Raw genomic sequence first — 13,181 nt, 5'->3', positions numbered from 1 at the left:
ATACACTCTTAAAACTGCTAGGTCAAAAAATAACCCAATATTGGTCCAAATTGGACCAACCTGCTACTTGGGTACCCAACGTAACCCATTTTTTAAATTTAAAACAAAACAACCTAAAATTGGGTCAAATTGACCCACATAGAGGGTCGGTCTTGTATCAAGACAACCCATTTATTTTTTTCCAACCAATTTTTTTCGTGCAAAACAAAGCTCAAAACCCTCTTAAAACTGCTTGGTCAAAAAATAACCCAATATTGGTCAAAATTGGAACAAACCTGCTACGTGGGTACCCAACGTAACCCATTTTTTAATTCAACACAAAACAACCTAAAATTGGGTCAAATTGGCCCACGTAGAGGGTCGGTCAGATTTTGGCCCAAAAAATGGGTTCTTTTTGACCCAACAACTTTAAGCATGTACACATTGAGGGACAACCGTTCTGTGCGAGCTGTTGGCTAGTGCTGTCACTATCAAATATTTTTAGAATTGATCAATCTATCGATTATTTAATCAACTAATTGGATTAGTTTTAATTTAGGAGGTTGTAATCTGTGCACATCTCTGTCCGTTCTCCTCCGGAGTAAAAATAATCTAAATCTCAACAGCTCTACTGTTGGCCAAGAAACAATATTGAAAAGAGAGGCAGTGAAGTGAGCTTCATTCCATTTAGCCATAGCTTTGTCTAATTTTTTTTTTTTTTTAAGTGCTTTGCTGCCATCTTGTGGCATTTATAGGCAATTACGAAGGTGGCCTTCAAATACTACTTTCCGATTTTCGCCATGTTCTGTATACCAAAGCGACCTTTGCCAGGTTTTCTTCCCGACTCGCGTCGTGTTCCCACCTCATGCGTGAGGATGTTGACCCTCTGCTGCAGGTTGTCGTTCTCCGAGTGCAGCAGCGCCGTCTCCTTGCTCTCGAACGAGCAGTACGAGTTGGCGTCCTCGCCGAACTCGCTGATCATCGGGAACTGGAAACACAAAGCAGCAAATATGTCAGCACGCAGTTCTGAGGGTCCGGGTTTGATTTTCTGCTTCGGCTTTCCTGTGTGTGGTTTCAGGTTTGGTCCAAAAGTCAGCAGTAATCGATTATTTTTTATTTTTTTGCATCACATGATAACTACACCTTGAAAAATACAAAATTATTATAACTTGGTGCTAGGTTGTCCAAAAATGTGCACAATTCCTTGATGACTCTTTGATTTGTTTTTCTTAGGACTTAGAGCCGTTTTTTGTTTTTTTTTATGGTGGAAAATACGTGCATGTTAGTGTTGTGTGGTGTGTGTGTGTGCTGTGTGTATATGTGAGGTGTGAGTTCACACGCTGCGACCGCGCGCTCCAATGACCGAGCTCTGTGGTGAAAAAAAACAACACGTCTCACACGTGTTGCTACTGTAAATTTCTTTTTGGAGAAGACAAATAATTGTAAGCTATGTATAGTTTCAACCTAAATATATAATGATAACATCACTTAATGCCAGACGGACAAGCAAACCACATAATTTAAATTTTTCAATTATCATTAAGTTTGCTCTGTATTTGAATGCAGTGGCACTCTGAGATACAACTTAGTAGTAGGTGTGAAACTCTTCTTCATTTTTGTCCGCATGATTGTATTGATCGACACACTGCGCACTAAAAGAGCCGCAATGAATTACTCATGAGGCTAAATCGTCAACTTTCAAAATAATAGCCACAAATGAAGACATTTTACATACCAAAGTCAATTTTCCACATTTCTTGACAGATTCGAACCATTGCAAATTTAAACTGTTCATCTCACTCATCTTCAATGTTTTTTTTTATTTTTTTATTTGGGGCATTTTACCTTAATTTTCTACATATTTTTTGATTGATTTAAACAGTTCACCAATCACCACATTCCTATTCCAAATATTTTTAAAATGTTAAAATAAAAGGCCCAAATGATGATGATGATGATGATGATGATGATGATGATTATTTACATTTACCTCTAACTTCAACATTTTTTGACCGATGCCATACAAATGAAACTTGCATGTCCGTAAACAACAACAACAACCTTAACTAAACTGTGAACATACTGGGCCACTTACAGTAGTTGTGAAACTCTTCTTGACTTGCGTCTGCATGATTGTATTATACTGCCCCCCGGTGGCCAAGTCGTACACAGTAAAAGAGCCGCGATGAATTAATCATGATGCACAAGCTGTTCCAATTTTCAAAATACAAGCCGCAAATTAAAACATTTTACATACCAAAGTCCATTTCCCACATTTCTCGACCGATTGGAACCAAATTTCACTTTTCATTTTAAACTACATTTTATTACTAAAACACATTTTTGACTGATTCCACCTGTTTCCAAATTTCAGAATAAAAGCTGTACATAATTCATTTTTTTTATTTTTTTTTTTTACCTCAAATGTTCAGTTTTTAATCTGTTCAGATCATTCCTATTCAAACTATATAAAAAAAAAAATCAAATTTAAATGAAATTATTTATTATTATTATCATTATTATTTTTGGACTTACTCCAAACAAATGAACCCTGCATGTCAGTTTAAAAAAAAAAAAAAAACTGAACTAAACTATGTATATACAGTAAATCTGAAGATGAGTGAGTCAATGCATATTATTTACCGTCTCTATTTGATGAGTGCAGTCAGCGGGTCGAAGTGGACTCGTTCCCGCCGTGAGAGACGTGTTATGTAAGCAACGTAAACGAGCACATTTGCATTTAGAAAGCCTTTCGTCAGCTTCGGGCATTTTATTTAGTTAAGTTTTTTTTTTTTCTTTCTTCCCCCGTTGTGTGCGAGGGCCGCGTGAGGACTGGCTTTAACTACCTTTTTCCATTTAGCCAAACTGCTTCCTCCCCCCGTCTTTGCTCAGTTAAACAGCAAAAGGCACTGAAGGCCCCCAGAGACCAAACCCGCCAAAACGCTCGACTCCGAGAAAAAGAAAGTACAACGAGAGAGAGCAGCTTGAGCACGAAATGTTTTTGTTTTTTTGTGTGTGTGGTGAATCATGTGATGAGAGGAAGCTTTAGGCTGACCCTCAACCTCAACCCCCCCCCCCCCCCGCCTCTAAATACTCTTTGAGCACACTTGCTAAAAGGATTACGTGCGGTGAAAATTTACTAATCCATCTTTTGTTAGCGCTATCGGAATCTGGGCCAGGGGCGGAGTACACCCTGGATTGGTTGCCAGTCAACTTCACTTCAGCCGTTCCCAATTATTAAATGTCACTTTCATGGTTAAGTCAACTTTATGCAAACGTGCAGATGAACTCAACAACTGTGATGTCCTGCCACGGAGGAGGCGGGACTTTAAACTTCCGGGTTTCACGCACGGGTGCGAGTGTATTTGTATAGCATGGGCTTCTTTTTTTTTTTTTTTATGGGGGGGCGGGGTGCGAGCTGGCGTGCAGCAATTCCAGGGGGGGGCAACGGCGAGAGTGAGTGTAATGGAATGGCGTGGGAGGGAGAGAGAAAGAAAAAGCAGGCAGAACGCTAAAAGAAAAGAGAGAGCCCCGTTTTCTATTTGGAGGAGGAAGCTTGAGTATGGGAATAAAAAAAAAAAAATTAAAAAAAGTCTGCTGATGTTTTTCCAGGAAGTCCTGGAAGAAGACATTTTTGTTCGCGAGGGCATCTTGGGCCACGTTGACGATGACAAAGTGCACGCAAAAGCTGGCTGTGATAGATTGAGACCGGCGTTGCCATGGCAACCACCTACATGGATCGGGCTCTTCGCTGTACGGCAATTGGAGAGAGTGAAGGGAAGAAAAAAAAAATGAAAGCGGACCCCTGGCGGAGCCGTGGCTCTGTCCGGGGTGCTGAAGTTGCAACATTTCAATTGGATTCAATTGTGCTGAAATGGAGCCAATACACAACAGGCCTCACGGCGCTCGGCATATGGAGAACGCTTCTCACATTCGAGGCCCTATAAAGTGATGCGTGCATTTCTTCATTTTCAAAAGGCAGAATTTTGGATGTGGCAAAGCGTTAAAGCCAAATATGTTTTCATGAGGTGTGAAAAAGAGTTGTGATGAGTCACAAAAGATGAGCGAGCGTCTTCCATCTGCTGTGAGTCATGTGATGACCGCTCGGCTCGTTTTTATTTGTAACTTTTTTTTTTTTGTTCGAGAGAGCGTGATGGGTCGCTAGGCTAAAAAAAACAAACCGAGAGGTTTATCACGCGGCACAAAAGGTGGCAAAAATACTCCCAATCTGTACTTGAGTAGCGGTGCCTTGAGACATGAGTGCCTTGACTTGAGAGCTTCTTTTTTTTAATTTTTATTTAGTTTTGCTTTGTTTTGAGATCCAAGCAAAAATTTTAAAACAATCTGGCAATCAACTTTTCAAACAAGTTTCCGTGCAGTGTAAGGTAAATTTCAGTTGGTGGCGCTAAGGCATCAATAAGCCGGTTTACCAACCGCCAAATAGAAACCACAGAAGAAGAACAGCAAGGTCAATACATTAGGTACACTTGTGGTTTGTGCTAGCGTTTTCCGTGCTTGAGGTCAAGTGGGGACCAAATGTACTGTGTGAGTGAGGGCAATTTTTACTGAAAAGTAACTAAATAAAGTAACAAAGTATTTGTACTCGGATACACTCTAACACAAAGCGCCCGCCAAACAGCAAAGTAGCGCGTTCACCTTGATCTCGTAGAGCTTCAGCTTCCTCTTGATGCTGCTGTTCTCGCGCTCGAGGCCGCCCAGCCGGCTCTTGATGTCCTGGTAGGCGGCGATCAGGGCGAAGTGCGACGCCGAGTAGACGTCGGCGGCGGGGAGGGGCGGCGAGCGCCACCCCACGCCGCCGCAGCCGTCCTCTTTTAGGCCCCCGCCGCCGTCGCCGGCCCCGCCCAGCAGGCCCAGCTCGCCGCCGCCGCCGCCGAACAGAGACTGCATGGCCTCAACCTGAACACACGCACGCACGCACGCACGCACGCACACACACACGTACACACACTCATTAAATATGAACCAATTTGCTTTCAAAGGAGACGCAAGCACATCTAAATTTGGCGGACTCGATAGACTCTTGACCTTCATATGCAATAATCCCCCGCTGTTCGTGGGGAACAGGGATTGAGAACTGCAAAGATGGGGGGGGGGAATGGGACATTGCCCCCCCCCCCACACACACACACACACACCCCAAAAAAAATTTGCGGTACATTTGATGTTTTTACATTTTTATTTTGTTAAAAATGTACGCAAAAATAATTGATCAAACTTTACATCTTGTTTCACTATCTTAAAGAGTTCAATTTGTATTTAAATTTACAGTAGAAATTTTTCATCTAATCATTAAAGGGGAAGTCAACCCCCCCATTTTTTGGGACAATAATATGTTCTATACAGCCTCACTAGTCTAAATACGGTTTATTTAATTTTATTATTTATTTTATTATTTTATTTTTATTATTTTATTTAAATCTGATTAATATTACATTTTTGGAATATAAATTATGAAGCCCAATCCAGCCGTTTTTATCCATCTCAGGGGGCGGCCATTTTGCCACTTGCTGTCGACTGAAGATGACATCACAGTTGCTCAGGGCACCGGCAACGACCGATCACAGCTCACCTGTTTTCTGAAGCTGAGTTGTGATTGGTTGTTGGCTGAATTTTGCTCCATGACTATTACTAATATACCACAAATGTCATATTAATCAGAATTGTCACGTTTAGACTAGTGAGGTCACATATAACATATTGTCAAGAAATGTTTAATGTTGACTTCCCCTTTAAGTAGAGATTTGTATTTAACTGAAGTCTCTTAAGAACAAATGTTTGTTTACAAATGTCATTTTTAGGAGCAGTAATTTATTTTAATATTATTAATAATATTAAGTGGGCCGATGGCAGATTATTTCATATATATTTACAAAATTCAGTTTTGAAAGAGGACCAACTAAACAGCTAATATGTAATATGTAATTGGTCAGATGAGAAACACCTGTGATGACATCACTGAGGGTGGGTGTTATTCAAATTTTTTTTGCACGTTGCCAGCGACTTGCCGCCTTTTCCAGCCACTCAGCGACGTTAGTCAGCCGCCGCCCCCAGAGCTATTTTCATCTGCCGCTTCCTCCACGCCGGTGCAGCATCAGGCAATCTGCATCCCAGCCCCCTCCCCTCGGGCCCACCTCGCGGCGAAAACATGGCGCAAAATCCAGCCGTTTTTATCCATCTCAGGGGGCGGCCATTTTGCCCTTTGCTGTTGACTGAAGATGACATCACAGTTGCTCAGGGGGGTCAGGCAACGACCAATCACAGCTCGCCTGTTTTTTGAAGCTGAGCAGTGATTGGTCGTTACCTGACCCCTGAACACCTGTGATGTCATCTTCAGTCAACAGTAAGGGATAAAATGGCCGCCCCCTGAGATGGATAAAAACGGTTGGATTTTGTTGCTTAACTCATATTCTACTAATGCAATATTAACCATATTTAGACTAGTGGGGCTGCATAGAACATATTATAATAATTTTAAAAAATGGGGGGGTTGACTTCCCCTTTAAAACTTCATATAAAAATAAAAAAAAGAGTACTAGAGTGGCCTGCCAGCAGTCCAGACCTGAAATGTTGAAGAACTATTATATTAAATATTAAATACCTTATTAGTGTATTCCATTGAATGTAGGTCAAAAAGAAATTTGTGAAATGTTTGTATTTACATTTTACATAACATCCTCACTGTTATTGGTGTTTGTATAATCAGACTAACAGTTCTACCCGTCCTTGATGCCCATTAGTTTCCCAAATATTTTACCCCGCGTTTATATTTAGAACACGGAAGCTCCAGTATCGATGCAACAATCCAATCCAGCGGATCCATACGCAACGCCTCTCTGACCTTATTAAGTGAATCCGTCAAATGTTGTTTCACAGCTCGCGGGCACACCAACGCAATGAATTCCATCCCTTCCTTTTCGATGGCGCTTATCCAAACTCGCCTCTCCTGGTCTGGACTGGTCGCCAGCCAATCGCAAGGCACACGTGAACCATTCGCCAGGACAATTTGGGACAATTTGCTGTCTTTATGCGTTAACATGTTTTCGCAACAGCAAAAGTTCTCTTATATTAGTATTAGGGCCATGTAGAAATATTTTTATATATTTTTTATATTTAGAGGCAAATTTAGTTTTTTTCCCCACAAATTTGCACTTTATAAACCCGCAAATTTGCCACTTTATAAAGTGGCAAATTTACGATTTTTTTCCACTTTAAAAACTCAAAAATTAGCCACTTTATAAAGTTGCAAATTTGCCACATTATAAAGTTGCAAATTTACGATTTTTTTCCACTTAAGAAACTCGAAAATTTGCCACTTTATAAACTTGCAAATTTACGAGTTTTTTCCACTTTCGAAACTTGCAAATTTGCCACTTTATAAAGTTGCAAATTTACGAGTTTTTTCCACTGTATAAACTTGCAAATTTGCCACTTTATAAACTCGCAAATTTACGAGTTTTTTCCACTTTCGAAACTTGCAAATTTGCCACATTATAAAGTTGCAAATTTACGAGTTTTTTCCACTGTATAAACTCGCAAATTTGCCACTTTATAAAGTTGCAGATCTACGAGTTTTTTCCACTTTAGAAACTTGCAAATTTGCCACGTTATAAACTTGCAAATTTACGAGTTTTTTCCACTTTCGAAACTTGCAAATTTGCCACTTTATAAAGTTGCAAATTTACGAGTTTTTTCCACTGTATAAACTTGCAAATTTGCCACTTTATAAACTCGCAAATTTACGAGTTTTTTCCACTTTCAAAACTTGCAAATTTGCCACTTTATAAAGTTGCAAATTTACGAGTTTTTTCCACTGTATAGACTCGCAAATTTGCCACTTTATAAAGTTGCAGATCTACGAGTTTTTTCCACTTTAGAAACTTGCAAATTTGCCACATTATAAAGTTGCAAATTTACGAGTTTTTTCCACTGTATAGACTCGCAAATTTGCCACTTTATAAAGTTGCAGATCTACGAGTTTTTTCCACTTTAGAAACTTGCAAATTTGCCACATTATAAAGTTGCAAATTTACGAGTTCTTTCCACTTTATAAACTCGAAAATTTGCCACTTTATAAAGTTGCACATCTATGAGTTTTTTCCACTTTAGAAACTTGCAAATTTGCCACATTATAAAGTTGCAAATTTACGATTTTTTTCCACTGTATAAACTCGCAAATTTGCCACATTATAAAGTTGCAAATTTACGAGTTTTTTCCACTTTAGAAACTCGCAAATTTGCCACTTTATAAAACTGCAAATTGACGAGTTTTTTTCGCAAATTTGCCACTTTATAAAGTTGCAGATCTACGAGTTTTTTCCACTTTAGAAACTTGCAAATTTGCCACTTTATAAAGTTGCAAATTTACGAGTTTTTTCCACTGTATGAACTCGCAAATTTGCCACTTTATAAAGTTGAAGATCTACGAGTTTTTTCCACTTTAGAAACTTGCAAATTTGCCACATTATAAAGTTGCAGATCTACGAGTTTTTTCCACTTTAGAAACTTGCAAATTTGCCACATTATAAAGTTGCAAATTTCCGAGTTTTTTCCACTTTAAAAACTCGAAAATTAGCCACTTTATAAAGTTGCAAATTTGCCACATTATAAAGTTGCAAATTTACGAGTTTTTTCCACTGTATAAACTCGCAAATTTACCACTTTATAAAGTTGCAGATCTACGAGTTTTTTCCACTTTAGAAACTTGCAAATTTGCCTCATTATAAAGTTGCAAATTTACGAGTTTTTTCCACTTTATAAACTCGCAAATTTGCCACTTTATAAAACTGCAAATTTACGAGTTTTTTTTCGCAAATTTGCCACTTTATAAACTGACAAATTTGCCACATTATAAAGTTGCAAATGTACAAGTTTTTTTTCCTCCGAATATTGCCCCAACCCTCTAAAAAATTGATATTTCTACGTAGCTCTAATACGCCGTCGGAGAAAAAGTCCTCACCAAAAAAACAACTCACTGCACTCGTATATTCCGTCTGACACGGATGTCACCTCCTACACAATTGTGCACGTATACGCTATACGATGCATAAGCGCACACACGCGCCTAACTGCACACATGTACATGCAACTGCATTTTCGCACCCACGCACACGCCCGCGCTCCCACTTTATGTATGTGCTGTAGTTCATACATGAATCATGGAGGTGAGCAGCTGCAGTCGTCACGCATGCGCATGATTGATGTTGTCTTGCAGGAAGTGACACGTCGGCACACAAAGTCGCTTTGAATGCAAATTGGTCGCGTGTGCGCGCGTGTGGGTCGCACGTGCGCCTTTGTGGCAAAGTGTTTGCGATGAGTGTCGGCGTCCTTGTGCAAGGACGCGGTTCGGTCCTCCCTCGCTGCCGCACACACTCCAAGTGGATGTGTGTGTGGTTTTACAGGAAGTGGCGTCCAAAGGGGGAGGAGTCTGACCCGAGAGTGGGGAAAGGTGTACAAACTCTGAAATGTACTTAAATGCAAAAGTGAAAATGGATTTTTGGATTGCCAATTATATGCGAATGCGCTTGCTCTTGGTGTCGGTTGCTCTTATTGTGGTAACCACGGCAACCGGTCACCGTTCTCTTCCCCTCGGCCCGCTGCGTCTTCATCACGGGGTTGGCGTGAGCAATCGCAGCAATGACGACGTGACATCAGAACGCTCGTCGCCATCCAAATGGTAGATGGTGTCGTCAGACTTCTCTTGCGCCACCTACTGGACTTCATTCCAGATGTTGAGGTTGCATCACGCACTTTTGTCACCATCTATTGACTGGATTCCATTCCTTAGGTCTTGTCTCCGTCCATTTATTGGAATTCACTGAAGACATTAGACGTTTCCGTCTATACCCAGCCAGAAATTAAGACGTTGTCATCAAAATGATCTGGTCTCTCTTTACAAGATTTGATTCCAGATGTTAGACTGCAACATCTGCTCTTGTCTCCATCCATTTGCCTTCAGATCCTTGAAAGCAAAAGCCAACCACTTACGATATCTACTGTATCACCAATAATGTAACAAACATCAGCTGGGACTTACTGGGAAGCGTCATCGAGTGGATATTTTTAGTCGCTCCACCGGGAATGCGAGCCGTCCAACAAGCGACGACAGGCAAGTGGGTAACCTGCTCTTTTTTTTTTTTCTTTTTTTTTCTCTCAACACACAAGAAAGAAACGAGCGGATCCCTGCTGAGCATGGATGGATTTTCTGCAAGTACAGTATGTTATTGCAGGCTGTGGAACACCATAGGGGGGGAAATGGGCCTACGTTTTGTTTGTTGCTTTCAACGTCAAAAGTGGTACCAAAAATAACACTTTTGTGGTCAGAGGTGGCAAATCCGGGTCCTGATAGTAAAAAGTTTGGCTTTAGCCCCAGATGCAAGCTAGCTAGCTCCCATGGCGCTTGCTTACCTTTAAGGGAGCTAGCGAGCAGCTGCTCACCTCCATGATTCATGTATGAACTACATTACAATACTGCTAGCTAGCTAGCATCAGGGGCTAAAGCCAGCTATGAAGTTGTTGTTGTTGTCCTGGCCACTTTTTCTTCATCGCATCTACTGTATGAGTAGCGTAATATGTCCGTTTGTAGTATACTGCCCCCTAGGGGGCAAGCACAAAATGGCAGGCGGAGGCAAGTCAGCAGTCATGTGACACGTCCGTCCAAGTCATCGCATTCCATCAGGTGGTCTCCTAAGAAACCAGGTGTCCTCCAAGAAACCGAATGTTTTGATTTAAAAAAAATAATAATAATAATTCACATTCCTGTAACATCTTCCATCGATTTTTCCTTTTTCTGACAGTGAGTCAGTCAAACTTGTAAAAGCAGCGGCCTCCACCTTCCAACTTGTGTAGGAACGTCTCGTCCGGCCTTCGGGGAGCTTCTTTGCCGTGTGAGTGATGGCCTTGCCTCTTCTGGCTTTCCTTTGTCTCGCCTCCTCCTCCCTCCCAACCTCCCTCCCGCCCGGTATGTTTTCCCCGCCTGCTCGTCGGGTGCCTACTTTGTCCTCTTTCCAGGTCGCCATGGTGACGGGAGGTTGCGCCGCCCGGCGACGGCTGGCGCTTCCGAGCACCTCGGCTCGATCGTAACTCACAAAGGTGTCAGCGGCGGCGGCGGCGGCGGCGCTCTTGTATCCTCTCTCCTGGAAGCTCGCTCTCCGAAGATCGGTAACGAGGCAAACGGAGGAAAGGGATTCGGTCAGATCAGCTAACAATTAGAGCTAGAAATGGTCGCCAGTCAACGTCAGGACACGTTTAGACAAATGCATCAATCCATCCACCATCTTAACTACGACTTCTCAGATAAAAGCAAGTCACTTATAGATGTTAGCGTTCGGATACATCTAAGTTTACAAGCAATATTATTCACACTGCACTTATTATTTACGCTGCACTTAGTGTATGTCAAAAGTCCGTGGAGTGTTGTTGTTGTTGATGGTTGTTTAAAAAAAATTGCACACAAGAAATACACAACAAATTTTTTTTAAACAAAAACTAATAAAAACTAAACTAAATGAAGCATTTTTAAAAAAAAACACACACACACTAAGAAGCCCAAAATTCATTAAAATTAAATACAAAAAAAAAGAAAAATAATGCAATAAAAACTACCTATAGTGAAAATTATAAAGAACAAAATTTGATTTATAAAAAAAAAAAAAAACTAAGAATGAAATAAAAGGTCAAAAGTTTGTGGGGTGTTGTTGATGGTTGTTTAAAAAAATGCAAATGAATTAAAATTAAATACAAAAAAAAAGAAAAAGAATGCAATAAAAACTACCTATAGTGAAAATTATAAAGAACAAAATTTGATTTATAAAAAAAAAAAAAAACTAAGAATGAAATAAAAGGTCAAAAGTTTGTGGGGTGTTGTTGATGGTTGTTTAAAAAAATGCACACAAGACATACACAACAATAAAAAAAAAAAAAAAACTAAATCTATACTGAAACTAATGAAAACTCAACTAAATGAAGCATTTTTAAAGAAAAAAAGCCAGATGTCAAAATGAATTAAAACTAAATAAATTTGAAAAAAAAAACTAAGAAGGAAATAAAAACTACCGATAATGAAAATTATAAAGAAAATAAATTAAATTAAAAAAACTAATGACATAAAAACTACTTATAATGAAAATTATAAAGAAAATCAATTAAATAAAAAAAACTAAAGACATAAAAACTACCTATAATGAAAATGATAAAGAAAATAAATGAAATGAAAAAAAACAAAAACAAGAATGAAATAAAAACTAACTATTGAAAATGATAAAGAAAGCCATGCTAACCGCTCCTCGACTGTGCTGGCCGTTAGCGACATCAAAAGTGTGCACGCGAGCGTCTTCCCACTCAAGCTGGTAACGGTGGAGGTGTTGTTTCCACAAATCATCAAAGAGTCACTTTTGGCACCGGAGCAGCTTAGAGACGCGTGCGTCAGCTATTTCCTTCGCAACAACGCAAGCCGCCAGACTGCCACTGTCTGGCTTGGATGGCACGCGCGCGCTCAAAGACACGCTTGGACGCCAGCCGGGGAGAGCGAAAATCAACGACGTACAATCGGCATCCAGTGAGAAACATCTGGAAAATGTTGCCGCGTTTGAAAGCTATGGAAAATTTACATTTGGGCAAAAAGACAAAAAAAAAAGAAGAAAACAGTCAAATTGATTTTCCTGCCTTTTTCTGGAAAGGGGGCCAAGATCTGTACTGAGAAGTAAGAAAATTTGTAGTGTTTAAGTATTTTATGCGAGAGCATTTCACTCATGTATGCTGGAGAAGAAATGTTCAGTAATGCGTGAGAGCGTTTTAGTAAACCATCAGAGCGTTTCAGTAGTGCATGTGAGAGAATTTTCTTAATAGAATGAAAACGTTTTCAGTAATATGTGAGAGCATTTCATTATGAATTAGATTATTTCAGTAGTGAATGTAAGAATGATTCAGTAGGATCTGACAGCATGTCAGTGGTGTGTGAGCAAAAACATTTTCAATGGTGTTTAAGAATAGTATATACGAGTATATATGAGATTGATTCAGTAGTGAATGTGAGAGTGGTCAGTAGTGTGTGAGCAATATCAATTTCAGTAGTGTGTGAGAGCATGTAAGTACTGTCAGAGCAAAAACATTTTCAGTAGAATGTGAGATTATTCCAGTAGTGCATGTGAGATTATTTCAGTTTGAGCGTGTTTAAGTGCTGTGTG

The 13,181-nt window shown here is 40.0% G+C and overlaps 1 protein-coding gene and 1 long non-coding RNA gene across 2 annotated transcripts in view; one reads left to right on the top strand and one right to left on the bottom strand.

Moving 5' to 3' along the window:
* LOC144038285 (uncharacterized) overlaps positions 1-11,816 on the top strand; it is a 34,278-nt gene extending 22,462 nt beyond the window's left edge. Inside the window, exons 2-3 of the long non-coding RNA XR_013289200.1 lie at positions 10,794-10,883; positions 11,008-11,816. This is a non-coding gene — a long non-coding RNA (uncharacterized LOC144038285). The remainder of the gene's footprint in view (positions 1-10,793; positions 10,884-11,007) is intronic.
* tbkbp1 (TBK1 binding protein 1) overlaps positions 1-13,181 on the bottom strand; it is a 30,903-nt gene that overhangs the window by 13,072 nt on the left and 4,650 nt on the right. The window contains exons 2-3 of the mRNA XM_077550644.1: positions 4,636-4,896; positions 842-967 (exon numbers count right to left, since the gene is read on the bottom strand). Of these exons, the coding sequence (XP_077406770.1) occupies positions 842-967; positions 4,636-4,887 (378 nt within the window). The 5' untranslated portion in view covers positions 4,888-4,896. The remainder of the gene's footprint in view (positions 1-841; positions 968-4,635; positions 4,897-13,181) is intronic.

The sequence above is a fragment of the Vanacampus margaritifer genome, chromosome 18 (genome assembly GCF_051991255.1).
Source record: "Vanacampus margaritifer isolate UIUO_Vmar chromosome 18, RoL_Vmar_1.0, whole genome shotgun sequence".
NCBI classification, from domain to species: Eukaryota; Metazoa; Chordata; class Actinopteri; order Syngnathiformes; family Syngnathidae; genus Vanacampus; species Vanacampus margaritifer.
Note: the sequence above shows the minus strand (reverse complement) of the source record. Positions and strands in the feature narration are given on the sequence as shown.